The 27,959-nt window shown below is 50.9% G+C and overlaps 2 protein-coding genes across 2 annotated transcripts; one reads left to right on the top strand and one right to left on the bottom strand.

The window, feature by feature from the left end:
- Positions 1–487: 487 nt before the first annotated feature.
- Positions 488–13,251, bottom strand: LSG1 (large 60S subunit nuclear export GTPase 1). The gene is made up of 14 exons (XM_054385961.1): positions 13,171–13,251; positions 12,965–13,082; positions 12,514–12,634; positions 11,821–11,907; positions 10,947–11,033; positions 8,437–8,497; positions 7,558–7,734; positions 6,086–6,511; positions 5,664–5,765; positions 4,792–4,935; positions 4,359–4,482; positions 3,567–3,646; positions 2,761–2,934; positions 488–1,026 (listed from the first exon to the last, which is right to left on the bottom strand). The coding sequence occupies exons 1-14, from the start codon at positions 13,249–13,251 to the stop codon at positions 847–849; spliced, it is 1,962 nt and encodes a 653-aa protein (XP_054241936.1). The 3' UTR covers positions 488–846.
- Positions 13,252–22,484: 9,233 nt separating this feature from the next.
- FAM43A (family with sequence similarity 43 member A) lies at positions 22,485–23,573 on the top strand. Its single transcript, XM_054386100.1, has one exon. It carries the CDS (start codon positions 22,485–22,487, stop codon positions 23,571–23,573), a length of 1,089 nt encoding a protein of 362 aa, XP_054242075.1.
- The last annotated feature ends 4,386 nt before the right edge of the window (positions 23,574–27,959 follow it).

Genomic DNA, 27,959 nt, shown 5'->3' with positions numbered 1-27,959 from the left:
TTGAGCATTAAATACTCATTAAAATCTGCTATTATGACACATTGTGACAAGGTCAATGCCTGACAGGTCAGTTAAACAGAACATGAGGCCATACAGGAAATAAAAATCTCAAATATATTTAAGGAAAAATTAGCACCAGGTGTTTGGCCAGTCACATGGAGATGATGTTTTAAAATACCAGTGGGAAGTCACTCAGAAAAACAACTGATACCAGCTCAGTGTGAAGGGCATAAAAGCACAGTGTGCCATGCTCTGCTCTGCCTTAAACTGGGAAATAGGGAGTGGTTTCAGTGCTGGATTCCACAGAACAGAGCTGGTATAGCAGAGGAAGAGGAGGGCAATAAAAGTCCTTTTACCTCATTTTTCAACACAATGAAGTGTTCTGTCAAATCAACAAGCAAGCTTCAAAAAAACAAAGAGTGAGTTTCTCACAATGTAATAAACACCCAGACATCCCTCATTGCAATTCAACTGTTTTAAAGCTTTCAGACAGTTTTACAGGGCTTGCTTTGATCCTAACAGCTATAAAACACATCCTTTATGGAAGGAAAAAACACTCCTGCATTGCTCCATCTGCTCCCATTGAAAGGATGTTTCAGCAGCACTCAAACGTCTGGGCTGGCTTCCAGGTAACACCAACTGCCAGGTCTCTTTTGCTCTCAGAAGGGATGGATGAGCTGCAACCATCAGAGCCCACTCTTGCCCCCTCCCCAGGTGAATCCACAGCACAGAGCTCCCAGGTGAGCTGGCATTGCCCATTTATCCTTTTTTGTTTTTTTCCCCCCAGTTCAGGCCTGCAGAACAGTAGAGTCCTTGACCTGGCAAGGCCTGATACCAGTGCCAGAGCTAAGCTTCCAAGTGCTTAGTGATCCTGCGAATTTTCTCCTTCTTGTTCCTGTTGCCGTGTTTTTTCCAGGGCTTTCCTACCACGCTGCCAGGACTGGGTGTAGCCGTGGGCAGGAGGCCGCTGCCAGGCCGGTATCCCATGGCAGCTCGGACCCCTTTCACCAGGGCACGAACGTTCTCCTGGAAGAGAGGCAATCACCCGTGATGGACCAGAAGATACCCAACCACAAGGAACTGTGATACATTCATAAAATCAGACAAAGGCGAGCTCAAGGGAGGGTGATCAGAGGCCTGGAGCACCTCTCCTATGAGGACAGACTGAGAGAGTTGGGGATATTCAGTCTGGAGAAGAGAAGGCTCCCAGGAGACCTTCTTGTGGCCTTTCAATATCTGAAGGGGGTTACAAGAAAGCTGGGGAGGGACTTTGGAGGGTGTCAGGGAGCGACAGGACTAAGGGGAATAGAACAAAAATAGAGATTCAGATTGGATATTAGGAAGAAGTTTTTCACCATGAGGGTGGTGAGGCACTAGAAGAGGTTGCCCAGGGAGGTGGTAGAAGCCTCATCCCTGGAGGTTTTTAAGACCAGGCTAGATGTTACTCTGGGCAACCTCATCTAGTGGAAGGTGTCCCTGCCCACGGCAGGGGGGTTGGAACTGGATGATCCTTGAGGTCCCTTCCAACCCTAACAATTCTGTGATTGTATGAAATCCATCAAAACCTGACATCCCCCAGCTCCAGAGCTGTGGCCACACAGCTGAGTCAAAGCCTGCCAGCACTGTCTGCAGCACTGCATCCTCACACCAGCTCCTCAGCGCCTACCACTGCGAGCAGAGGCAGAGCACCGCTGAGACGCTCTGCCCCGACAGACGTGAGCTGAGGCACCAGGACTCATTCTCACAGTCTCTGCTTTGCACACAACAAATTTGTCTTTGCAAACAAATCTGGCATCTGTGAAAGGCAGACCTAAAACAACTCGCTCAAGTCCGGAGCGTGGGTAGCGTTGCTGGGGCTCACAGCTTGTGCCAGCGCTTTGGGCAGCCACAGGAAGAGTCTGGTAATCCCAAAAAATTCTTTTCAGGTCCCAGTTTTCCCAAGCAGCTGACTGTTTTTTTGAGCAGAGACAGAGCTCTTGATTTCAAAACGCATGATTATCTTTAGCTCTGCTTCAATAAATACTCTTCACACCCAACTAACCAACCAGAACGGATCACACTACTCATGACCCATCCTCTTCACTGCTAAACATCCTGTTCTGAGCCCTGTCAGGTATGCAAGCTTCATCAGTTGTGGATCTGACATTTCACTATGAGTCATTCTTTTTCCCCCCCCGCCTCTGAGTTACACAGGGGGAAAAACAGATCCCTGTGGGACCTAACAAGATGCAGAGAAGTGAAGAGAAATTCCCATTTTCCACATCAAAATTTCTGTTAGATTCTAAATGTTTCCACATTCTTTTCACCTGATTTCAGGTTCTGAGTCAAGACAACCTGAAGAAGCTTATCATGTCCCCTAAATACATCATCTCCAGAAAGAAAAGTTAGTTTGAAGGACCTGTTAGTCCAAACCCACGCCCCTGCCCAGTGGCTGTGCCACACCACTCTCCCTCCTTCTCTTTCTTCCCACTCTGTTTGCTCAGGATTGACGTTAGGCCCATAATGACAAGGGTAACCCTACTGCCCTTTTAAAAACCAACTACGTGCACCTCATTAGCTATCTTTTAGTCACCCAGGACATTCCCAGTGATTTATGAGATAACAAAACCAAAGTCCTCAGAGAAATAATGTGCAGGTGCCAAAGGCATCCAACTCCCTTAACTCAACAGCCCTCCATCCTCAAACCTATTTTTCCCAGTAACTATGACACACCAGTGCTGCTCTAAAAACTGCTAGAATAAAATCTCCTCCAGAATTTACCTGGTGGAAAAATGCTTTGTCCACCACATTTTCAATTTGTTTTGCTTTGGTATTCTTCTCAGGCTTCACTTGCCCAGTGGTCTGCACGCTTCTGCTCTCTGGGCATCTTTGATGTTGGTGCTGAAAGTCATTTGGGTCAACTCCAGGGGGTGGATGGCAATATAGCAGCTTCCCCTGTGAAAGTGATGGGATATAGTCATCACAAAAACCTCACAGCACCTCAGAGAGAGACCTAGAGAGGAAAGAAAACAACTCCAAAGCTATAAAGAACTCTAGAAGCCCAGGAGCTCGCAATGACAGACTAACTAGCAAGACATTTGATTTCTTCTTCCAGGGAACAACTGGCTTGACTGAGTTAAAGCATCATTCTATCTCTACTTCAAAGCACCATTTCCAGCTGCAAACAGTACAGTGCAAATCTCTCAGGAGTCCTGGAAGATTCTGTTAAAAACTCAACAATAAGTTGCTGAGAGGTGCTGTAGATGCCTGAAGTTTGACAACACTTAGAACTACAGCCCTTAGTGCCAAATATTGGCCCAACTGTTTGTTTCTGGGTTTGCTGCCTGTTTTAGATCATTTATTTAGCTAGCATCTTATTTTTAAGCAATCATCCTTGTGAGATAAGCAGCTTGAGAAATTGCATTTATCCTTTTGAATCATAAACCTAGTCCAATTCAAAGAGTATTTCAACATATGGTGATTTTATCCAGAGAAACAGAATTCACTTTATTGTGAATTCATGCTCCAGTGAAACTTTTTATTGACCTCCTAGCAGGAAAGAGAACCCAGATGCCAGCAGAACTTACATTGACATAGTCTTTTAACACATATCGAGCTGATCTTGGCTGGTCTGGCTGTCCATGTGCTGTCATAAAGCCTCTCATATCTGGAAGATAAATCCAAAGGACATTCTGTGTCAGTACAGCAGGAGAATTCACACATTCTTCTCTGCTGCCTAACTGCACATTTATATCCTCACTCACAAAACAACCTCCCTTACAAAAAAGGCTTCTACTGGGGAAAGCAAAGGGGGGGAAAAAAAAAAAAAATCAGATACATTGCTGATTGAAAATGTACTGCAGAAGCACCCTAGACTGAATGGAGTGAGGAGAGCTGACAACTCCCTACCACCAGAAAACTTGATGGGGTTTTATTTTTGTTTTAAGGCCAGATATTAAATGCATCAGAGAATAAGACAAGGATGTTGGACTCGAAGATGTCCGGAGGTCCCTTCCAACCCCTAACATCCTGTGAGATAAACCTTCACTGCACTCTTCCAAGTCTAAATCAAGATAGAGCTGATGGGAGGTATCTAAAACGATGAGAGCATCACTCCATACTGCACAGACTGGCAAAGCATTTCACCAACGTGCTCAACATGCTCACTGCATCTGTCAGAGCTAGCAATGCACTGCTGCAACAAACACATGAGGCTAGCTGCTAACAAAGGCCCTTCCTGACAGCAGGGCGAGTCCTAATGTGGAGGTTCAAAGCACAGCAAACCTGAGCTGAGCCTAACTTTAAGAAGTCTTCCTAAGGCTATGTTCAGGACCATGCACACAGTGTAGGTGATAGGTTTCAAAGGGATCACCACTCACATCCATATGCTGTTAGCAGCTCTTCAGCTGTTGGCTTTCGATCTGGATCCTCATCTTCCCTTGGCCTTATTATATTTATTCCATAGGTTGCTTCCAAAATATTCCGTGGGATATGCTGGCAAACGTAAGCTAGTGAAGGAAACCACCTGGTGATTTTCAGCCACACAAGTAACCTTGCTCTTGTCACCCCAAGAGCACACATTAAGAATGGCTTTTGGGTTTTGCCACAAACCAGAAAGACAACACAAGTCTGACAAGAAGATCTGAAACAAGATTGGGAAAGGCCAGCATGGCAGAGCTGCTTTAGCCAGTCTGCATCCCCACCCTCTCAAAACAGGAACAGATGTGCCCCTAGCAGGGCTGTAACATGCTGCATTGCACACTCCAGGTTCAACACTTGCAGGCATTCTCACAAACCTCATGCAAAGGATATTAGAGAAATGGGTGGCACATGGTCCCTCATCTGGTCTATGGGCAGAATTCCAGAACAAATCATTTCTGCCTTGGTAGAGATGAAAGATGGCATCACAAGACCAGGGCAATCACATAGGCACAGGCCAGGCTCCACATACAGGGTCTATACAGCAAAAAAAACCAACGAGTTCACCAAGGCAAGTCAGTGTCCATGGAGGAAAAAGGAAAAAACATCAACAAAAAATCAAATGCACAGGTGAAGCATGGGTGACAATGAGAACAAGCAGAAATTCTACAGACATCTGCCCTGCTGGCCTCAGCCAACAAACTCAGGAAATGTGAAGTGGAAGACAGCAGCACTTCCAAGATTCATAAATTAGGTGTCCAGATGGGGGCAGCAAGGTCTTCACTCTAGTCTGATGGGAGAGAAGAAAGCAATCCAGAAACCTTTAACTGTCCTGGACCTCAAAATTAAGAGCTCGATCGTATGAAAAAGGCAGCACTGACTCAACTTACTCACAGCAATGACTGTGAATGAGAAGAATGGTTTGTAAGTTTGACCTTAATCTATCCAGAGGAGGACTCACTTTTCAGAGGCTCTCTCTACAGGACTGGTATTGAAAAAGGGTCCAAGCTACCTAAATAAAATCAGGAGATGGAAAATATCTCCCACTGCACAGCAGCTCTCAAACTCTAGCAGGAGTTTGGAAGCAAGAACTAAATTTCCAAAATTATATGCATCAAGCTCACCCCTCTCCAACCTACTCTGCTGGGCAGAGTTCAAGTTGACAGACAGAGTTCTCAGCGAGCCCATGTGGTTGCAACTAGTTCATAATGAAGCTCTCTTCCACCAGGGAAAAAGAAACCATTAGAAGCCTTTGTCAGCAATACCTGAAAGTGTTTCGTACGACCTGGTGTGGCAGACACTGACACCTTCTTGTTTCCAAGGATTGTGTTGATGGTTGAACTTTTGCCAACGTTAGGATAACCCACCTGGATGACAAAGAAGTAACACTGGTGTCAGGCAGGGTGATGGCAAAGCTCTCACACAAAAGGACTTGAGTAAAATGCCCTAAAAATGTTAAGACAAGCAGTCAGGAACACTGAGCTCCAGGACCTTCACAGTTAATCTCTGCACAAAACCCTTGGAGATCTGTGCTTTCTGGTTGGTTTTTTTTTTTTTTGGGTTTTTTTGTTGTTTTTTTTCCACTAGGAAGTCAGGCTACAGGATGACTCTTTTTTTCCCCCATAGAAGGCACATGGAATTAAAATTCAATTAAGCAAGTTCCATTTAAGCACAAAGTTCAACTCACCAACCCAACATTGACTTCTCCATCCTTCACCCTTGGTCCCTTGTGCATGGTTTTGAATATTTCCAGCAGTTCATTTCTCTGTACCAAATGGCTGAAGTTCCTGATGCTCCTGTTCTGCTCCTGCACTGCATGCTGCACTGCAGCACCAGCAGTCCTGCTTTCCACCCTCTCTGGGGAAATGGCATTTACTTTGTCACTGCCTTCATCCTCAGAACAGGTTTGCCAGGCTTCCTCTTCATCATCTTCACAGTCTTCATATTCATCACTACTGTCACTATCACTAACCAGAACTTGGTTTACAGTTTCCAAAGTGTTGCCTGTGGATGTGCTTCCTGCGGTATCTTGTGCTGTGTCGCTGTCCTCTTGACTGGAGATTTCCTCCTCAGAACCACTTGGGTCCTCTGCTACATCTTCAGTGCCTAGTTCCTGTGGGAACAGCATTTCACAGGTGAAGTGAGAACACAAAACTAAGTCTTGCTGTTGCTGTGTTTTCATCAGCCAGACCCCAAGGACTGACAATTCACTGCTCGCATCACGCAGGGTTTTAAGAAGGACGTAGAAATAACTGGCCTGTTTTAGGAGAGCAACAAAGCATTCCAACAGGAATTGCTAGCTTTAGTGCGAAGCCAGAGAGGTTTCATTACAGTAATTTCAAGCTGGCTTTTTTTTTTTTTCAGTCCAACTCTTCACACTTCCTCCCTGCAACAGTTCTCATTCAAAAGAACAGATATTTTCCCAATAGCATTTTGACCTTTCTTTCACAAAACAAAAGAAGCCACCAGAAATAACATTTCAGTCTCACTTTTAAATCAATATGCAAAACCATTTTATCCAAGGACAGCAAGCCAGCTGAAAAGCCTAGGTATTTCTGGAAGGAGGCATGGGATATGCCATAGCTGAATAGCAATAGCTGTGACAGATGAACACAGTAAAACCTGAGAGGGACATCTATCAAGAACATGTAACTTGGAGCAGGCAGTAGCAGAGTTTGTTCCACTAGGCAAAGAAAGGCTCCCAGGTACTTTAGGTTCTCCAATAAACACTTCCTCTCCCTGGGAGTGACACATCCTCTGTGCAGATAACCATGTCCCTCAAAGCATCCTTCTTGGAAAGGATTCCAATTCTGTTAGTGAGTTAAGAGTATGCAAACAGATCCACAAGAGCTGTTTCTGTAGCTACTCCCTGGCAGCCTTAAGGAACACATTTACATTCTAGTTTAGCATTATTTATCATGTCCTTATCATAACCATGAAAGAGAAATTGCAAGCACTATCAACAGTGACTGAACAGTGCACCACATTTCACTCTTCTCACTTTTGTCTCTGAATCAAAGGCCCTTAGAATAATCATTCCCTGAGACAAGGACTGTGCCTTTCCCAGAAAAGGGCACAGGTTTATTGCAAGCAAAACTACAAAGCAAATTATCAGAGGCAGGCAGCATACATCCAGCTGCAACTGGTCATCTACAGTACCTTTACTTCTCCAGACAGACGTTTGCACTCTGCCAAAGCTGACCAGAACACCACCTTAATGCCCTCCTTCTCAAAGAACTCTGCCCAAGCAGCCCGCTGCTCTTCACTCAGCAGATCTGCTTTGTTTATCAGGATCATGTTCTCCTTGTCATTGCTCACTTCTTTAACGTAACTTTCCTGAAGAGAACAAAAGGAAGACAGATTTGTGCCCTGGTTTGGAGTCCTCCTCCCCACAAAGTGGATATGAGAACAGCAAGACAAGCCACCCCATCCAGCTCCATGCAGCTCTAGCTAAGCTGACCACTCCCTGGGCTGGATGCAACTGGTGTTTAGCAGGCAGCTACAAGAACAAATTGCAGCACACAACTACCACAGTACAGGTTTTTTCTGGACACATGTGCAAACACTTTGTTTGCTTAGAGTTATGACAAGGTATTCATCAGGACCTCACAGCAGGATCTCCCAAGATCAACTATTTGAGCAATTTCTTCTTGATGAGCAGCGTTCTATAGTCTATCATGCAGTAACTCCTGATCCTTAGGTTTCAGCACAGTAATCCTCACCCATTTTTATTCCACTGTGCTTTGAAACAGAATGGTTCCTTTGAGCATGGACACTTCTAGTGAGTGATGAGAAGTAAGGTAATAGCTGCAATACATCTCAGAACTGCCTCTAAATCCACAACACCCTGTGTGAAACACCAAATAAACACTTTAAAAAACAATTTAATGCCAGGACAATGGCATAAATAAGGCAGCCAGTTAGGCACAAGAGCAGAATAGCTTCAAGATGGCCGAACCTGTTAAATTAAAAAAAAAAAAAGCATATAAAGTCTACCAGATAAAATGAAGCAAACATCCAAGAAAGTGGTTTACTTACCAGATCTTGGCATCTGAACAGGAGGGGGTTTCTAGCATCTACTATCTGGACTACAATATCACTGGAAAAATAAAAGAAAGCCACATGAAGTACTCTTTCTTGCCTTGCCTCAAAGAAAGCAGCAAGGCATAGCACATTACTTTCAAGTTGGAATTGTAATGGTTTAAAATCTGTTAACCTACTAAGCACCTTTACTGAACTGAGAAAGCAGCTCAGTATCCCACACGCCTCAATGGAGCCGTGCTTATGCTACACAGCAGTGCTGCTGTACAGCATTTCTGCCTCACTCAGCTCATTCTGCTGTAGAGCCAGCAAGGGGAAAGAACACAGCACTCTTCTGCCAATCCATCTACCCTTGGAAACGCTCAGCAGGCAAGAATCAAGAGTAGTGGTATTCTATCCTTCAGAATGTTACTGAAAACTCTGATAACAAAACTTATTTTCTGTCTATTCTCATCCCCAAACTCTGGTAAAGTGGCTACAGAGAGGAAGAAGAGGTGGGTTTCCTACACAGCAAGGTGTTCTGGAACACTGTGGTCCCCTTTGCATGGAGCAAGATGTACAGTCTCCCACAAATGGCCTCCAAATCCAAACACTAATCCACCACATCTACCAAGAAGACTCAATCAGTCCTACATGCAAACTGAACATGCTGGCTGCAGATACAGAGGAATTCATGTTTCTTTTTTTTTTCCACAAAAGAAGGGTGTGGTGGGTTGAAAATTCCCCCTAACATTAAATTGCCAGCCCAGCCCAGCTGGAAGCAAATGAAGCTGTATTTACAAGCAAAACTACCATCTACAATGAAATGCAACAAAGATGTACAAAATATACAGTATTTACAATTTATAAACAGCACAGGAAGCCCCCTGGCCAAAAAACAGGGGAGCTAATAACTTTCCCTTCCCTGTTCCCCTCCTCACCCCCCTGGACACAAAGGGCCAAGAGAAAAAACAGAGAATTGGGTTTTAGTACTTAGCCAAAACAAAGAACACAGCCAAGGTCAAGCAAAAGCAAGTTAGTGTCTCCCAGAGTGAGGAAGCCAAAAAAGAGAGAAAGACAGCTTACATTACTAGCCTTATGTTTGTTATCTGTCCAATGGGATTGTTTAGAACTTACCATTATTTTCCTTTTTATACCCAATAGTAATTTATTTACATTCTACTACTTTCTGTTCAAGATCCGTGGAAAATTTTAAAGGCACAGCCTAAAACTACCACAAAGGGGGGAAATTTAACCACAGCCTCATGCCCTAGAATTTCTCCAGGCAAGTGATTTAAAATACTGGTTGTCTGAATACATGCTGATTCTATTTGTCTGGCAGGGATTTCTGTTAACTCAGAACAGCTTCAGGACACCACAGATTGCATGGGAAAATGTCAAGCTTCACTAGGCAGTTGGTTACATATGAAAATAAAGAAAAATAAACCAAAATCACTAACCACCCCCCCCCCCCAAAGGGAGTAATTTAATAAGCTGCATGGGTACTCAACAGTTACAGAAATTACAAGATCTATACAAAAGAAAGCTGCCACCAGGGTACAGGAATGGGGTACAGATGTGTTATTAAATCACATCACTGAGAGCTAGCTTGAAGCATACACAAGAAAAGGCAGACCACAGACAGAATTGATTGGTAAGGGAAGGGGCTGGAGGACTTTCTCATTTGATTCTGAGACAGCATCCTCACTCTGCATGAAATCAAAAGCTCCAGTAAAGAACAGAAAGGCATTAATAACACACTCCAGCCACTTCAAGCACACAACAGGCTCACACTGCACATCACAATAGCCTAGAGTGGACACTCCCAACCCAGCGCTCTCTCAGCCAAAGGCCCAGCAGCACCCAGCACAAAGCCACCCTTGTGAAAGAACCAGCTCACCATGACCTCACTGCTGAGGTATTTTTCAATTTTAAGAAAATCAGATGGAATGATTTCAAACTTAATTACTAGTGAAATTAAATGCCCCAGTTAGATTAACATAGCAGATAGCACTCCTATTGTATTACAGCTCAACTGAGCACACAAAGCTATCTCTGTGATGACAGCCTGTTGTCTTTTGTCCACTGCTGCAGTTTCACTGCATGGCAAGAGGCCAAGGCAAGAGGCTCCTTCTTTCCCAACACTGTTTATTTGATCTCCCCTGCCTCCTACCCCTCAAGCTACAGCTGTATGGTTGAGAAAGAGAGGAAAGGGTTAATCTTGGCAAAAGATCTCAAAGACCCATTCTCAAAAGAGACCTCCCATACAGAACTAATTACTAGAAGAGTCAAAGAGCAGCAGCATCTGAGACTCAAGGAGAACTACAGAAGTGCTGAGTGCTGGTGTGCACCACTAAGCAGCTGCCCTTCTTCATGTCACATTTTCAAAACAAAAATCACTTCTGTACTGATAATAAAACATCACTAATTGTAATTGCCTTTCCTGTGTTCAGACACTTGAAGTTTGACTCCAAAGCTTCAATTCAGGAAAACATTACTTTGAAAAAGCAACTAGTGATAGACTTTACCTTCTTTCAATGACTCTCCAAAGCTGGCGCCAAAATTCCAAGTTTCGTTCAAAGGGGGTTAGAATTAACTTCTTTTCTTCCTCAAGGCTAAGAAAGAACAGAAAAAAAGACATCATATGTGGCCCATCTCAGGCAGCACGCAGGTGACCATCCCTTCCTTTGATCCAAGAGCCTTTAGTTTCAGAGACAGCTATCAAATTAGACTCTGTTTTGCAAAGAGATCAAGCATAAGGGTCAAGTGGTGTCAGTGGCACCAGTTCAGGGGTGACACTAATGGAGAAATAGTAAATGATGAAAGGAACAAAAACTCCCTGCCTGGGAGATTTGAGAGCTACGATAGTAAAACAGAGAAGTATCCCAAATGCCAGCAGTTCAGGTACCATCGGGAAAAAATAACTAAGTTGGGGATGGTACTGTAAATGGCTCTGTACAGCCCTTGATTAATTTTTATCACTGCCTGAACGTCTTCACTCAGGCCAAGCACAGGTTCACGGGATGTGAATATCCACCTTTCCAGACCAGCAACACAGCACCAGACCAGCACAAGCTGCTGTGCAGGGACTGGCAGCACTGCTGCTCCTAGAAGACATATTCACCACTCCTCCACTTCACAGGCAAGAGTGGAACATCACACTCCACCTTCGAGAATTTTAATTATAAACAGGACAAGAACATGCACATGCAAGAGAACTGTGCAGAGCTCACCACAAAAATGTGTCTGGACTGTGGCTAGGATGCCCAGTCTTCCAGAACAAGTAGAGGGAGTTACACAAAATGTTAATTTTATAGGTATAGCAAGGATAAATACAACCCACTGTTTCCTGTGACTCCAAATGTCACCTGCTACTTACCCAGACACAAGTGGCATACTCACTGGGCAAGCTGTCGCCTCCATTCGAGAAAGCTCTCTCTCTCAGCCTGCTTCAAGGCCTCCACACTGGTTGTCCTGTCCCAGTGTGGCCTGTAACAAGCACATTTTGGTGATTGCTCAGAAGTAGCAGGCAGACCAGTTACATTGTTCTTTAGGGATGTTGTTGCAAAGTCAGCTACACTGAGGTGCAGTTCAGACGTGTATGCACTTGTTTTTAGCAGCTTTAAGCATGCCTTTTTTTCCTTATTCTAAAGTCCACTAACTGAGAGGGCAGTATGCAGATTACCTTTGTGAAGCTGGTTGGGTTTTTTTTTTCTTTGTTTTGTTTTGTTTTTTGTTTTAATTTTCTAGATTAAACTTTATTTCATTTTTAGATTTTAATTTAAGATGAGGAATTTCTCTCTTTGTGCATCACACACAGAGTTCTGTAAATGCTTACAAGAAGGCCAGGGTGCACCAGCTCCAGCAGTACCAGGCCCTGAGCAGGAAACTCAAAGCATCCAATCAAGACAGATGTGCTGGGGCTGGCAGGCACCTGTGCTGCGAGGTTAACTGCAGGCGTGTGCAGGCCAGGTAGTGGCTTCCCCCCAGACAAGGCACCGACAAAGCAGAGGACTGTTCCTGGGCTCGCAGCCACCAAGACGTTGAGCCCACTCAGCAGACGAAGGACGCCCAGGCCCAGCCCTGAGGACTCACCTTCGTGGGATGCGCAGGAACTGTCGGTTCTCCTCATGTAGCTGTTGGACATGCCGGGCCTCCTGGGCCGTGAGCAGGCCAGTGCAGCTCTGGGCAGATACAATCTGGATGTTCAGATGCTCTGCAGGATGAACGAGACAATCATCCAGACAGCCCGCTGATCCCGCCCCTGCTTGTCACCCTCCCTGCTGCCCCTGCCTCAGGACCCCAAATCATGTCCCCCGATCTGCCGGACCACTGCCAGCCTCAGACCTACTGCCAGTCCCCCACTGCCCAGGTCCCGAGCCCCAGAAATCCCTCTCCAAACCGTGTATGCCGCCGCAAGGCACCAAGGTGCCCCCTCCCCCAGCCCCTGGATGCCCCCCGCATGCCCCTAGGTGTACCCCGCTGGACGGTCACTAGGGCTGTCCCTGGGCCCTGCCGCAGCCCAGGACCCGCTCCGGCTCCTCACCAGCCACAAAACGGGTGCCGGCCAGTTCGGCCGTGGCCAGGAACTCTTCCAGCGGGCTCTGCTCGGGCGCCGACCGCAGGTCTGGCCCGCGGTCGCCGCCCACCTCGCTCGTGTGCCGCTGCCAAGAGAAGACACCGCCATCAGCCTGGGCCGCCCCGGACTTCCCGCCGCACCCCGGCGGCCGCAGCCCCAATCCCCCACCTTACCCATGAGGAGGAGCCGCGGTGCCCCAGGCCGCGCTGCCGCTGCAGGGAGCGGCCTAGCCCCGCGTCCCTCTTCTTGCCCATGCCGCCGCCGGAGCCGGAAATGCGGGGTGGAAGGCGCCTCGCTTCCGCGGGCCGCCCGGGTTCCTCCGCCGAGCCCGGCCGCCCGCGGAGCAGCGTTCCGGGCCGCGGGGTTCCGGGGCTGCCCTCCCGTCACACGCCTGCCGCCGGGAGGCGCCCGGCCCCGTAGCCCCCGCGGGACCGGCCCAGCAGTGACCGCTCCTCGCGACGGGCCACGCCGTGCCCGGCCTGCCTCGGCATCGCACCTGGCACCCACGGACCGCCGTCCAGCAACCCTGTCTGGCCCTCTATCTACCCGCAGACTGCCCTGTCCCTCCCTCCCTCCCTCCCTCCCTCCCTCCCTCCCTCCCTCCCTCCCTTCCTTCCTCCCTTCCTTCCTTCCTCCCTTCCTTCCTTCCTTCCTTCCTTCCTTCCTTCCTTCCTTCCTTCCTTCCTTCCTTCCTTCCTTCCTTCCTTCCTTCCTTCCTTCCTTCCTTCCTTCCTTCCTTCCTTCCTTCCTTCCTTCCTTCCTTCCTTCCTTCCTTCCTTCCTTCCTTCCTTCCTTCCTTCCTTCCTCCCTCCCTCCCTCCCTCCCTCCCTCCCTCCCTCCCTCCCTCCCCTCCCTTCCTCCCTCCCTTCCTTCCCTCCCTCCCTCCCTCCCTTCCTCCCATCCCTCCATCCCTCCCCATGGCTCTCAGCCTGACATTCCCCTTTACAAAGCCCAGCTCTAATCCTTTCACTCCCACAGCAGTCACCAGCCCCACCATTAAAACATGGCACTAATTAAATGCAGGGCACATCTAAACCAAATGCCCCAGGTCTGTGCACTGCTGACAGCTGCGAGGGCTGTTTTTTGCTTGCTGATTTGGTCTGCTGTGGATGCTGTTTCCAGGAACCAAACAACACCAGCAGCAAGGAGTGTGAAACCTTGTCCCAGCAGACAGTGACAGGGGCAGGGGTTTTGTGAATCCCTCCATGGAAAGCCACAAGCTGCCAAGGCTGCGGTTGCCCCTGTGCCCTGTAACACACCTAGCCCAATGCAAGGCCCCCATCCTCAGTCTCCATCATCCCAACAGAACAAATAGCACATACAAGAAATGATGTTGCCATCCCAGATATGATGGTAGAAGGTGTGCTGCCAAAATCTCACCAGTCTGGACACCTCTGCAGGGTGGAGGAGGTTGCCCAGCCAGGGAACCATCAAGCAGGTTGAGGCAGCAGCCGTTACGGTCGGTCCAGGTCAAGATGGAAGAGAACATTTAATTAATAAACAACTTGACCTGTTCTTGCACAGTGAACTGATTTATGAACCATTTCTCCTTTATGGGTGTTGGGTTAAGGCCAGACATTTTTGACTATAACTCTGTATCAGTTGTAATTGGATAACATCCCGGCTGATCCCTGAAAAACAGAGGTACCACTAACACAGCCAGGCCAAAATTCAGGTGCTGGCTGCCAACAGCATGGCAGTGTGCAAAACTCTGTGGGCAAGAGTCGTCTTTTCTCACACTCAGCAGTACATGATGCCTCCCCATGATAAAGACTCCTCAGAAAAATGCAGGTCTTCCTTTCTTCTTTTCCAAGTCGGCAACCATACGGCATAAATTTCCCAAGCACATCTGAACCCTTGTCACGCTCATCCCAGGCTCTGCCACTACCACCAGCCTGGCCCAGCCACTCCTTTGCTTCCTAAAGGCAAGTAAGACAGATGAAAGGGGACTCAGCATTTGCCTTTTCATTTACATGAGGTACTTCAGCGGAAGGCTGGTGGGCTGCAGACAGCATGCGGCGATTAGTAAATTCATTTTTAATCAAGTCACCTTTAAGAAACCATCTAAGGTCTTTGTGTGGGCACCGAGGCAGCTATGTAAGTGCTCATTAAGGTATTTCTTTTGTACTTCAGTTAAAAGTTACCTTCCTTCTACATGGCATAATCACCAGCCAGAGCAGCCAGCCAGCCAGCCCAGCCTTTCCCCACGCTTTGGGTCTGGCAGCACATCTAACCCCACAGACGAGGCGTGAGCGACGCCGTTCCCAGGCCACCCACCTGGGGCAAAATGCTTTAATAACCCCAGCAGCACAGCCCCAGCAGCAAGGCCCTGGAACCAATGGGGTCCTTGGCTGGAGACACAGCCACTGGTAGGGAGTGCAGAGCTCGATGGCCCTTTCCAGTGGGATGACCTGGAAACTCAAGGGACCAGCAGAAGTTCTGGCGTGGTGGGAAAGGGAGGCTCAGGCTTGCTTCACTGCCTGCAACCCTCTGTGAATCCTTAGGGGCAGTGAGGTTTGAGGGCAACCTGAAAAACGAAGATCTGTGCATTTTGATTGTGGTGTTTTTCCTACACGATATCCTTTCTCTCCCACACTATTCCCCATTTCCAGACCGAACTGCTCCAGGGACAGACACTGCAGATATTTCTTGCCACCCAGGTGGGAGCTGCTGAAGAAATTCTCAAATTGCCCTCATCCTTGAAAGAGATACATTTCTGGGCACTTCATAAAAACTAATGAATTGTTTCTGATGCCAGCAGCACAGCAAGGATCACTTTGAGGCAAGCAATGTTGAAGGAGACACAGGTTAGGTGATCTGAGTGACAAGAGCCATCAGAGTTTCAGCTAGAGTTTTAATTGCCTATTTTGATTGCAGTGTTTCTCATCATACTCCTGTTGCTCTGCAATGCCTAACTGAGCAAGGCAGGCTTCTTCTGGTTTTATCTAAACACAACAGCCTGCTTCTTCTACATGACATTTATTTGGGGATTAGTTGCACACAGTGAAAGAAGACACTGAGGAAGAGATGCTGTCACAAGAGACATACAGGGGCAGCTTGGCACCTATGTGTGCATGCCAAGACTGCAGGCAGCCAAGGACAATGTGGAGTAGAGTCCAACGAACCTATTGGTTTTCAGCCTGCTGGCATACAATGCAGCAGCTTCCACAGCATTCAAAATGAAGACAATTTTTGCTGCTGGGCCTTGTCTTTGCAACTCAGCTCTTCAACAGCACTGCACTGCTCTCTCAGGATCTGCATCACCACATCTCTCACTGCTCCTTTGAAGTGCATTAACTGAGTGTCCAGTGCTGCTGGCTCTTTGGAGAGTGGCCACAGTTTTGGAATTTCTTGCAAAACCATTGCATAGATGAAGTCAAATCTGCAGTCCTTCTAGCCCACTGTAATCATCAACTTGTGTCAAAAGGGCTGGCTTTCTGCCCAACTTCTTCTGCCTTGGAGCTAAACCACTGCTCCAGTTTTTCATGCAAATCTGAGAATTATTTAGGAGCAACAGCTCTTTTTCAAAAGCCAACATCAGTGCATTTTTGCCTAAAGGAAACATTGTTCTTTCTGGACAACTTTTCCTCCATTTTCCTCTAAGGCAGCACTGGGAGATCTCAGGACTGTGTCTCTAAAATATTCATGTGACAGCTATTCATTATTCATGTAGGCTCACAATGCTCAATTCAGCAGCACTGCCAGCCTCAGCCTGACAAGCAGACCCATTAAGAAACCCTCCTCAAAGCACCCCTGCAAGAACACCAAGACAATTTTGCTCTGTGCACAACTGCAGCTGCTTGAACCCCCTTCTTTCCAGCTGTACTCAGGAGGAACAGGGGAAACCCATTCTGCAAGATCCCCCCTCTTTCAGTGAAATTCTCAGTCCCCCCCTTGTGAAGAGCAGCACCTCAGGGAGCTCTGAAGCAAGGCTGCCTGGCCAAGACTGAACCCTGAGAAGGCACTGGGCTGAGTGTTTTAGATTCTGCTTTTTCCACCAGCCCTATGAAGATAAAATCACCTCCCCACCTGGCAGGGTGAGGGAAAGATTAATTAGCAAGAGCTTCCTGTGTCTTTGAAGATGCAAAGCGCCAGGCAGGAAGCTGGCAGGGGTTATCTCCAGCTCCTGGGGTGCTGGCTCTATCTGGGTATGCTTGTCCCCACTTCCCACCACTGCCTGTACCAGCTTCCCCTCCACGTGGGCAGGCATGGCTTCATGGTGGCAGCCCCCAAGATGAGGCATCAAGCAGGGGATGCTGCCCTGACACCAACTCTGGACCCCTTAGCTGGCAGCATGGCAGGAAGCTGGCTGCCCAGCACAGTCCCACTGGCCTGGCAAGGCACACCCTGAGGATGCCCTGACCCCTGGTCTATGACTGCCCTTCTAATTATATCTGAGGGTGCAGGAAGCACCAGGGCTGCCTGTGCAGGAAGCAGGGCGTGCCGCCCTCTGTGACTGAAAAACAACCACAGCAGAGGTGTGCCACCACTGCCAGGACTCTGCCAAGCAGCACACACTGGCCCCCAGGAGGACCCAGGGCTGTCACCACGTGGACCCCTCATGGTCCTCACACCACCCTGGCATTACAGGTGCCCCCAGCCCTGACTCTCAAAGGCCTGCCAGGCAGGACAGCAGGCAAGATGAAGTGCTCTTCCCATTGGGAGAGGCAGGAGGGCAGCCAGAGTGGCAGGAAGTATTCATTAAGGGATGTTAAGAACCTTTCTCCCTGAGCAGGAGGTACTGCTCCTGCCTTGCCAACACGATTCAGGTTACCCCACAGCCCCTGGCAGCAGGCAGCCTTCTGCAGCCACTGCTGGTAACACTTGGATGACAGCACTGGGGCTGGGGGCTGTGGCACCCCTCCTGTGTCCCCCCTGACGTCCTCCAGGGCCCAGGTGCCACTCCCAGGGCTTTCCACTTCATGGAAAATCCTGACAGTTCAGCAGCGCTTCCGTTGTCCTGGTTTGGAACAAACAGTTGAAACTTCGTCATGTTACAAAGTTACAAAGCCTCTGCAACACTGTTTTGGAAAACACCGAACTGAAACGTTTCACTTTGTATCACTTTGTCTGCTGTGGTACAACCAGCCCCATTGCTATCTGAAAGGACAAAGCCTGGCACGTTTTCGTACACAGGCAAAATCAATTATGTGCCCATGAATTACTTTGGTCTTGTCTTATCAACCTTTCCCAGCACCTTTTATCCCATTCCTCTCCCCAGACAGAGACCCACACCAGCTCCAATTCCAGCTCCTGGGCATGAAAGCTACCCACGAAGCAGAGCTGCTCTCCAGGGTTTTATCCTCTCCCATTGGGCAGGTTCTGGCATTTTCCTAAGGCCACGGCAGGGCAGCCAGCACAGGCAGCCTGGCATCTGCCTCCAACCCAGACAGTGGGCAGATGCCCTCCTGCCTGCACCTCAGTGGTGCAGCTGCACCCTGGAGCCCATGGGCTCACGGTGAGGTGCAACCACAGGCTCCAGCACAGACCAGAGTGGCCAGGGAAGAAGGAAGATGGAGTTTAGCAGGGAGGGGGATCCTCCAAGGGCCAAGTGCAGTGTTTGCTGCACTGCCAGAGCAGAGCAGGCTGGACTGCAGGGGAGAGATGGTATCTTGCAGACTTTCCCACGCCTCGCACAAGCTCTCCAGGCAGGCACATGCAGGCAGGTGATGCTGAGTAGCTGCTGGGGTATTGTATAAATAGAGAACAGACTGCTACGCTTCCCCCAGGCTACAGGGCTGTTCAGATAAGCCCCCAGTGTGCATGGGTGCTGCCAGCCTTGCAGGTGGGGAGGGAGTCTCGTGCTCTCTGGGATTCATGCAGCATGCCCTGGCCCCACAGGGCAAGCTTCCTTCTCACTGTGCCTCAGCTTCTCCTCTTGGCAGTGAAATATGGACATCCAATGTCACAGGAATAGCCCCACGCCTAGGGCAGGTGTGCTAATCTTAACTGGGCTGCTCCCTGCTGTCAGACTTCATCCAAACACTGCAGTACAGCTCCTCAGACCAGCAGAGGACTAGGAGAGGTCAGCATTTGGTTTGGGAATTGTCATCACACTCCATCATGATTTGCAATGTGCTCTTCTGTTGCCAAGGTGTGTGACGATTGCTGCCTAGAATTGAAGCAGCTGCCACATACCAGGAAAAAGTCTAGAAGCTAACTAGGCCCACTAATGCAGCAAGCAAGGTTGCAGTGGTCTTTGGCAGACCAACTGGTGAGCAAGCATGGCAAGGAATTGAGCTGAGACAGTTTCCATCCTCAAGAAGGGCTGTAACCACAAGACACCTTCGAGCTGGCCCAGAGGCAGCTATGCCAGGGGTGCTGCTACTACCCAGCCACCATCTGGAACTCCCATATCTGGTCTCTGAGGGGCTAATAAGGAAACCTCCACCTCAAGGAGCCAATCCAAAAGTATTGGTGGATGGGTATGTGGTGAGGAGGGTAAGGGGGTCAGAGCTCCTCCTCACCTTAACACACCACTAGGATTTGCAGACAGCTATGCCGAAGGACTGTCAGGAAGACACAGTTCTTAGCAGCCTGTGAGAGCCATGCTGTGAAAATTTAAGGTCTTAATTCCTGACCATGGTCACTTTGATCAGGATGGCAGAGCCTGGCATGGCTCTGCAAACAGCACTGCGGAAGTCATTGCCATAAGCGTCCATGTGCCAGTGCCAACCCCTCCAGCACTAACCTTCCTCTGGAGGCAGTGCTGCAGGGAGGTGTAGGGTGCTCCTTGCCTGCACAATCCCACCTAGAGCAAACACCTGCCTGCAGAGTCACCAGTCCAGAATAGGGGGAGAGGGGCTGCTACTGGGCACCACTGGCCAAGGCAGATCTTAGCCCCTTACCAGCCCTCCTGCCAAGTTCCAGAAGGACTTTGACAGAACCACAGAATTATTGAATGGTTTGGGGGTTGGAAGGGACCTTAAAGACCATCCAGTTCAATCCCCCCTGCCACAGGTAGGGACAGCTTCCACAAGACCAGGTGGTTCAAAGCCAAATCCAGCCTGGCCCTGAACACTGCCAGGGAGGTGGCATTCACAGCTTCTCTGGGCAAACTGTACCAGTGCCTCACCGCCCTCATAGTGAAAAACTTCTTCCTTATGTCTAATTTAAATCCACGCTTTTTCAGTTTAAAGCCCTGTGCCCTATTACTACATATCCTTGCAAAAAGTCCCTCCTGATCTTTCCTGTAGGCCCTCTTTAGGTACTGGAAGGCCACAAGAAGGTCTCCCCAGAGCCTTCTCTTCACCGTGATGAAAAACCCTACCTCTCTCAGTCTGTCATGATAAGGGATGTGCACCAGCACTCTGATCATTTTCATGGCTGTCTTCCAGACCTGTGCAAGCAGTCCATGACTCTCTTGTGCTGAGGAATCCAGACCTAGAAGCAGTGCTCCAGGTGGGGTCTCACCAGAGCAAAGGGGGAGAATCACCTTCCTTAACCTGCTGGCCACACTTATTTTAATGCAGCCCAGCATGTGGTTGGCTTTGTGAACTGTGAGCACACCTTGATGGGTTATGTTGAACTTATCAACCAACACCCTCAAAGTGCTTCTCTGAAGGCTGCTCTCAATCTGTTCTCTGCCCAGCCTGTGTTTGTGCTTGGAATTGCCCCCACCCATGTGCAGGACTTGGCCTTGTTGAACTTCAGGAGGTTTGCATAGGCCCAACTCTCAAGCCTGTCAAGGTCTCTCTGGATGGCATCCTTTCCCTCCAGCATGTTGACCACACCACATAGCTTGGTGTTGTTGGCAACTTTGCTGCAGGTGCACTCAATCCCACTTGTCCGTGTCACTGACAAAAGTGCTAAACACTGCTGGTCCCAATACTGACCCCCTGAAGAACACCACTTGTCACTGGTTTCCATCTGGATATTGAGTCTGACCATCCAGCCAAGAGGCAAAAGGCTGGATTCAGCCCAGTGCCAAGCCCAAATAGGCACCCCATTGGGTGCTGGGCTTTATGCTAAGTGGTCTAGACAGCTTGCCCCAGTTGTGCAACAGCTCACGTGCACTGGCTGGAGTGTGTTCAGCCCAGGCAGCTCCCCAGCTGCAGTTTTCCCAAAGGAAAACGAGAGCATTAACACATTCAGAGAGCCAGCAACAGCCTTCCTAACCCCGTGAAACTGCTGCACTACAGCCACCGAAGACAGGAAATGCAGCGTCTTGCAGCTCCACACGCACCGCCGGCCCTTGGAAACCACAGATGTGATCAGGCGTCGCCGGGTACCAGATGTGGCTCAGCTGTCTCGGAGGAAGGCGCTGCCGACCCTGCCTTCGGCTGAGGGTGTGTTTTTGACATGCAAGCAAACGTGCAAGTGCTTCTAACAACTCGATTCCGGTCACTGTGGTTACTTGTACTTCCCAAGCCCTCTGCTAGATGGCATAGTGTAATAATAATAACGATAACAATACACAAGTTTGTTTCAGTTGAGCCAGACTCTGGAAATTCTCAAATAATTTAAGCAGACATGCACATAAGTCAGTGCTCCTGCTTTTGCTCAGCGTTTACCCAAATCCTGACAGTGCCATACTCTGCAACGCTGGCATCACTGTTCTCTCCGACAGAGGCTGTAACACATGACATGTGAAGCTACGGCAACGACACAGCCACCAGCTTTCTCATTACGTCGGCGGCTGCACTCGAGCACCCACAGCAAGAAATTTCAAGACAGCTTCTCGTTACTCGGCTGCTGCGTGTAAATAAAGCGCACAGCATTACTCACACGTAATAGCTTTATGTGCTGCAAGCCCTTCGGTTCTCGGAGCCGGACTAACCAAACCAAGGAGAAGATCCTCCACGGCACGCCCTGGCCGTGAAGGCCGCTGGGGTTTGGGCCCTCCCGGTCGTGGGGACCGCCAGAGCGTGGGGTCCCGCAGCGGACTTGGGATCTGTATCTGTTGTGGAGACTTTGAGCTGACAGTTCGCCCCCGGCTGCTCTCCCCACCCTCCTCCCGGAGACTGCAGGAGGGCGCTGCGGCACCGACGCACCCGCCCGCCTGGTCGTGGACACAGCTCTGCCCGAGACCCCTGAAAGCCGGAGCCCCTGTCGCACCCCGCTCCCCCGCACCGGGCGGCAGCAGCCAGCGTCTCCACCGGTGCTAGCACTCCGCTGCAGCGAAGGGGCCGCCCGGCCGGGCTGGAACCGCCCCGTGCCCGCCCCCTGCCCGCCCCACGGCGCGGCGGGGCCGTGGCCGGGGCTGGGGCCGGGGCGCCGCGGCGGGCGGCGCAGAGCGGCGGCGGCGGGCGGGCGGCGAGCAGCGCGCCGCCGGCTCGGCGGGCCGCGGGCAGCGGGCGCTCCGCCCTCGGTGCGCGGGGCCTCCCTCTCCGCGCCCGCGGAGCGCCGGCGCCCGCCTATATCTACGGCCGCGGCGGCCCGGCGCCCGCAAGGATGTGAGGCGGGCGGGCAGCCCAGCCGCCGCCGTGGCATGTCCCCCCGCGCCCGGAGCCGTCGGCGCGGCGCCTAGCCGCCGCTCCACGGGGCGATGCTGCCCTGGAAGCGGAGCAAGGTGGAGCTGGTGGCGGGAGAGGCGCGGCGGCAGAGCAAGCCCAAGGGGTACGCGGTCAGTGTGCACTACTCGGCGCTCACCTCGCTGGCCCGCGCCTGCCCCGAGAGCGCCCTGCACCGCGTGGGCAGCATGTTCCGCTCCAAGCGGCGGAAATTCCGCGTCACCAGCGAGGACCCCACGTACACCGTGCTCTACCTGGGCAACGCCACCACCATCCAGTCCAAGGGCGAGGGCTGCACCGACCTAGCCGTCTGCAAGATCTGGAGCAAGAGCGAGGCGGGCCGGCAAGGCACCAAGATGAAGCTGACCATCAGCGCGCAGGGCATCCGCATGGCCCACGCCGAGGACAAGGGGCTGCGCCGGCCTGGCCACCTCTACCTGCTGCACCGGGTCACCTACTGCGTGGCCGACCCGCGCCTGCCGCGCGTCTTCGCCTGGATCTACCGCCACGAGCTGAAGCACAAGGCGGTGATGCTGCGCTGCCACGCCGTTCTGGTCTCCAAGCCCGAGAAGGCGAAAGCCATGGCCCTGCTGCTCTATCAGACCTCAGCCACAGCACTGGCCGAGTTCCGCCGGCTGAAGAAGCGGGACGACGCGCGGCACCAGCAGCAACAGCTGGTGGGTGAGCAGAGCATCCCGCTGGTGCCGCTGCGGAAGCTGCTCAACGGGCAGTGCTGCTACAAGCCGCCGGTGGAGCGGAGCCGCAGCGCGCCCAAGCTGGGCTCCATCACAGAGGACCTGCTGGGCGAGGAGCAAGAGGAGAGGGCCATGCACTGCGACTGCGAGGACATTCTGGAGGCGCTGGGCGAACCCGAGGGCGAGCTGCTGCGCGCCGGCGCCGGCCGCGGTGAGAGCCCGGAGCTGGGACAGCTCCTCCGCGACCTGGGCGAGCTCAGCCTGGGCAACGACCTGCGCTCGCTGCGCGCCGACCTCCGCGTCCGCCGGCTGCTCTCCGGCGAGAGCACGGGCAGCGAGTCCTCCCTGGAGAGCAATGGCCCGGACGGCGCCGCCCCGCCCTGCAACGGCGCCGAGCAGCCGCCCCCCGGCGACCCCGAGACCGGTTGAGCGCTCGGCTGTGCCCGGGCTGCGCTGTCCCTTCCGGGCGCGCACGGCCCCGCCGGGGTTCACCGAGCCCCCTCCGGGAGTGCACAGCCCCGCCGGGACGCACCAAGCCCCCTCTGGCCCCGCCGAGGTTGCACGGCCCCTCTGGCAAGCCCCGGGACCCTTTCGGGATAGCACGACCCCTCCGGCGGCGCACCGGGGCCTCTCCGGCCGCCCGGGTTCCCTGCGGTGCCCCTACGTCCCGCAGCATCCCGGGAAGCCCCTCCCGGTGCCGACCGTCGCCGGAGCCGGGCCCCAGCCTTCCGTGGCCCGAGGAGGGGAGGCGGCCGTGGGCTGTTTACCTCCGGCTCTGCCCTTGAAGATCTGCCAAATTCCTGGAATAGCTTTCCCCGGGGAGGGCGGTGGGAGGGAGGTGTTGCGCCTTGTTTACAGACAAATCTCACATCCGAGTGGCCCCCCACCCCGCCGTTTTCTCCATTAAAGTCACTCCATCGTGCTGTCGTGTCCGAGAGGTTTGCACTGTGGTGAACTGTTGGGGTTTTTTTTTAATTATTATTTTAAAGTTAGATCCTTTTTTTTGGGCCCCGGTCCTGTCCCTGGTCTCAATGCTCTAGATCTTTTGCTGTGCAAAAGAAGACTCTACTTGTGGCTGTTCACCTGTATATAGGGAAATGTATGCAAATACATTTTGTTATTTTTAAGAACACCACCATTGCGATCTCCTCTGTTTGCACATATGTGAAGAAAATAAAGATGACAGTAATTTAAAAGAAGCTGGCGTTGCTGTGGCGGTTTGGCTGGTCTGTGTTCTTGTCAGGAGGCAGCGGGAAGAGATCCCTTGGGCTGTGTTGTAGCTGCAAGAAGGCACGGCACACAACAGTCCTTGCAAGCACTGAATGCAATTCCTGAGCCAGGTGGAAATCTCACACTGCAGGGAAATGCACTGGGCACTTTAGGTCTTTTATAATACACAGGGAGGAGGTTTTCTCTCTCAGCAGTCTCTAATGATGGGCAGGAACGTGCTGGAACCCTGACTGCGCAGCTCCGAGGCTGCCGTGGGGCTCTGCCCCTGGCAGTGCAGCTTGCTCATGAGGCTGGGAACCCTGAGCAGCTTTTGCCGGGTTTGTGTTCAGGCACTGCTGCTGTGACTGGTCCCTCACAGTACTAGCCCAAGATAATTTCATAACCACCCAGGGTAAGCAGTGAAGTTGATTAGCCACGGGACTGCTATGGTATTTTTAGCTGTAAATCTGTTTGTAAGTGGCAGGCTCCCAGGGCAGTTAGAGATGTTCCGGTTTGATTTGTCCCCAAGTGGAGGTATCAATTAAGAGATAATTAATCTGGCATTTCTGATGTCTAAATGTTTTCCTCTGTGCCTGTGCTGCAATCAGGTAAGTTGCAGGAATGTCAATGAAAAGCCCAAGCAGCTGTTGGGGCTGGCCACACTCCTTGTGCAAGGACCCAGCCTCCAAACTTGTAAATACCTTATTAAATCAGATTGCAAAATCTGCCACCACATTGGCAAGAAGCTTTTTTCATTGCCTCAGTGTGAGTCAGTCCGAGGAGGGAGGCACACCAGGGTGGATTGCGTGTGTCAGCATAATGGCAAGAGGGGGAGCCCCCCTTGGAATGGGCACCTTGTCCATGTCACACTCAGCCTGTGATGGGCAGCAAGATGCAACAGGTGACAGTGGCCACTGCTGGATTTGAGCACACTCAGGCTGGCACTGCTGAGACACACCTTGCAAATGAAAAAGTGTGGCTTCCTGCTTTTTCTCTGGCAGAGCCCCCCTTGCCTGTCCCAGGGAAGGAAGGGGCTGGTGATGAGGGGAAAGGAAACAGGGAAAGCTTATCCTGTAGTGCTTCCCCCAGAGCGGGGTTTGTGAGGCTGCCTTGCCTGTAGCAGGGGACCTGCAGTGCCCTGTAGATCAAGAGTGCTCCAGGCCTATGCCCGGGGCTCTCTGTCTCTGTCAGCTCTCTCCAGGGATGGAGGAAGAAGGTGGTGCTTGGAGCAGGACAGTGACAAGGCACCTGAGAGCTGGGTGGAGCAGCCCGAGAGCAGGGCACGCCGAGGAGTTCACAGGCTGGTTTGAGCTAAGCTCAGCTGAATGACCAGGCAGTGTTTGCTTTCAATCCCATGTGTGTGCTTAAAGGCAGTTAATGGCGTTAGCTCAGTTGATGCCTTTCCCCTCTCCAAAAGAGCTATCATGTCTGCAACAGTAAGGAAAGGCATTTTTATCACATACCGAGATGAAAGTACAATTCCCTGAGCAGCATCCGGGGCCTGAAGAATTTCCCTTGAAGCCACTAGCAGGACTGCTGCGCAGTGTCCTTAGAGGCTTGTACAGATCATTAGTTTTAAGTGTAGGGTCCAAGTCTCTTTGTGCCTGGGATATTTTGGTCCTAGAGCCGTTGGAAAAAAGATTTCACAGAGATGTCTGCAAGATTATTCATGTGTGCTTAACTGTTGTGCCCTCCCTGTGGCAGCATGCACGGGCCTGCAAATGAGATCAAGTGCATGTGAGGAGAAAAAAGTCATTGTATTTTCTGCACAGCAAGGTTGAAGGAGCATCTCCCTCGGAAAATGAGAGGAGGAGAGAGTGAGAGCTTCTCTGAAATAGAGTCTAGTAAAGGGCTGAGGTGCTAATGACTTTCCTTTGAAACAAGTAGCTCTTTGCTGAGCTGAAAAGCCTACTGCTTGCTGACGAGGGGAAGCACAGAGTTTTGGGGAAGGCCTCAGTGGGACATGCAGGTTCTATTGACTGCTGTGAAGCTGTTCCAGATACTATTGGTAGAGAATAAACCGTTCTGTAGTCTCTGCTCAGTGCCAGGGCTGATGCCAGCCCCTGTGCCAGAGTTACTCCCCTCAGATGGGGTGCAGTGTCCTACTGGGTGTGGTCCAGCCCCTGCTCAGGCTGTCATCAGAGACACACATTCTCCTGTTGATAGATCTCCATCCATCAGTGCTAACCCAGCTCTGCAGCTGGGGATGGTGAATCAGCAAAGAGTAGTGCTGCTTCTGAAACACGGCTCCTCACCAGGCAGCTGCCCCATTTCATTGCTGCTTTCCCAGGGATGGCCCTGCCAAGGCAGCCTGATAGCTCTGCTGGTAGGTTTGGACTGTGTGGAGAGAAGCATGAAAAGAGATATTTGCAAGAGCACCAGTCCAGCATTGCTACCTGCCACTGGTGTGAATCACCGCCCTGCTCACCAACATATCAGGGGGGGCTTGGTAGGTCATGCTCCTGCCTGGGCTTGGGCAGCCTTTGGGGGTTTCCAGTACCACAAAACTGAACACTGAGCTTCATGCAGCACTGCGTGTGATGGATTGGCCAGAAAATACCCATAGCACATGATACAACACCAGGAAAGACAATGATCCTGCTCCAAAGGCTTCAGCTGCTAGTCCAAATCCAGCACATGGAGCTGATGCTTAGGTACTGCACCAGACACTTGAGATTTCCAGGGCATTTAACAGCTAAACAGAGCATGTGATTATTCCCGGCAACAAAGCTGAATGTGAAGAGATTAAGGGGAAAAGAGCACTTGTTGCTAACACTGTTTGTTGACTTTGTGTATTTGCTGGTGAACTACAGACTGGCTCCTGCACAGAGCGAGTGGGGATCACACAAATGTGGAAGTGTTTGCAGGATCTCACGTGCAGCTTCTTGTTTGTCTCTGTCCTTAGCATGCCTTTCTCCTGTCCTTAGGTCTTCCTCATCCACAAGAGGAAAAAAAATATCATTTACAACCAGCCAGTAGTCAAGTGGAGAGAGCAAGGTCATAAAATGACTTTTAGCCCAGACTGCAGTACTGATTTGCACCCAGAATTATTTGCCCTTCAGTTTGGTGAGCTGCAAATGCACCTGGAGAGGGCATATCCAGTTTGCCTGGCCAGGGGCAGTGCTGTGAGAACTGCTTGCTGAACTCACAGGTGCAAGGTCTGGGTGCATGTCACCAGGTTAGTGGAGAAAGCCTCGTGCCTTTTGGGGTCTACAGGCAACAGCCAGTACCCCAAGCACAGCTGCAGCAGAGGCAGTTCTGATTCACCTTCAGCACACACGCTGCAACGCTCCTGGGGAAGCAGGAAGGCGTCAGGATTTCCTCCTCGGCAGTGTGTGGGAGAAGAGCAGCTGACCTGTCCCACTGCTGCTAGTCATACCCAAGACACCACAACTGACCCATTGCCCAGTTCTTGGCTACCACACCAAACACACTCTCCCCCCACTGTTACTTAGTGGGGAACACAAGCCCCCCCCCCAAGATTTCAGCCTGCAATGGATGCAGAAGGCAGGCCTCCTACCATCAGTCCGTCCATTGTGTGTGTGTGTGACAGCACTGCACAGCCCCAGGTTTTCTTAGGTGGTGGTGGCCAGAGTCCTACTGGTG

The sequence above is a fragment of the Indicator indicator genome, chromosome 13 (assembly GCF_027791375.1).
Source record: "Indicator indicator isolate 239-I01 chromosome 13, UM_Iind_1.1, whole genome shotgun sequence".
Lineage (NCBI taxonomy): Eukaryota > Metazoa > Chordata > Aves > Piciformes > Indicatoridae > Indicator > Indicator indicator.
Note: the sequence above shows the minus strand (reverse complement) of the source record. Positions and strands in the feature narration are given on the sequence as shown.

Excerpts from the sequence above, each read along its gene's own strand:
- LSG1 (XM_054385961.1), bottom strand. The coding sequence starts at position 13,251 with ATGGGCAAGAAGAGGGACGCGGGGCTAGGCCGCTCCCTGCAGCGGCAG. Across the intron at positions 8,498-10,946 it reads TGGAGAGTCATTGAAAGAAG|TGATATTGTAGTCCAGATAG; the intron begins GTAAAGTCTATC and ends TTATTTTTCCAG. Across the intron at positions 6,512-7,557 it reads GTCTGTCTGGAGAAGTAAAG|GAACTAGGCACTGAAGATGT; the intron begins GTACTGTAGATG and ends CTGTTCCCACAG.
- FAM43A (XM_054386100.1), top strand. The coding sequence starts at position 22,485 with ATGCTGCCCTGGAAGCGGAGCAAGGTGGAGCTGGTGGCGGGAGAGGCG.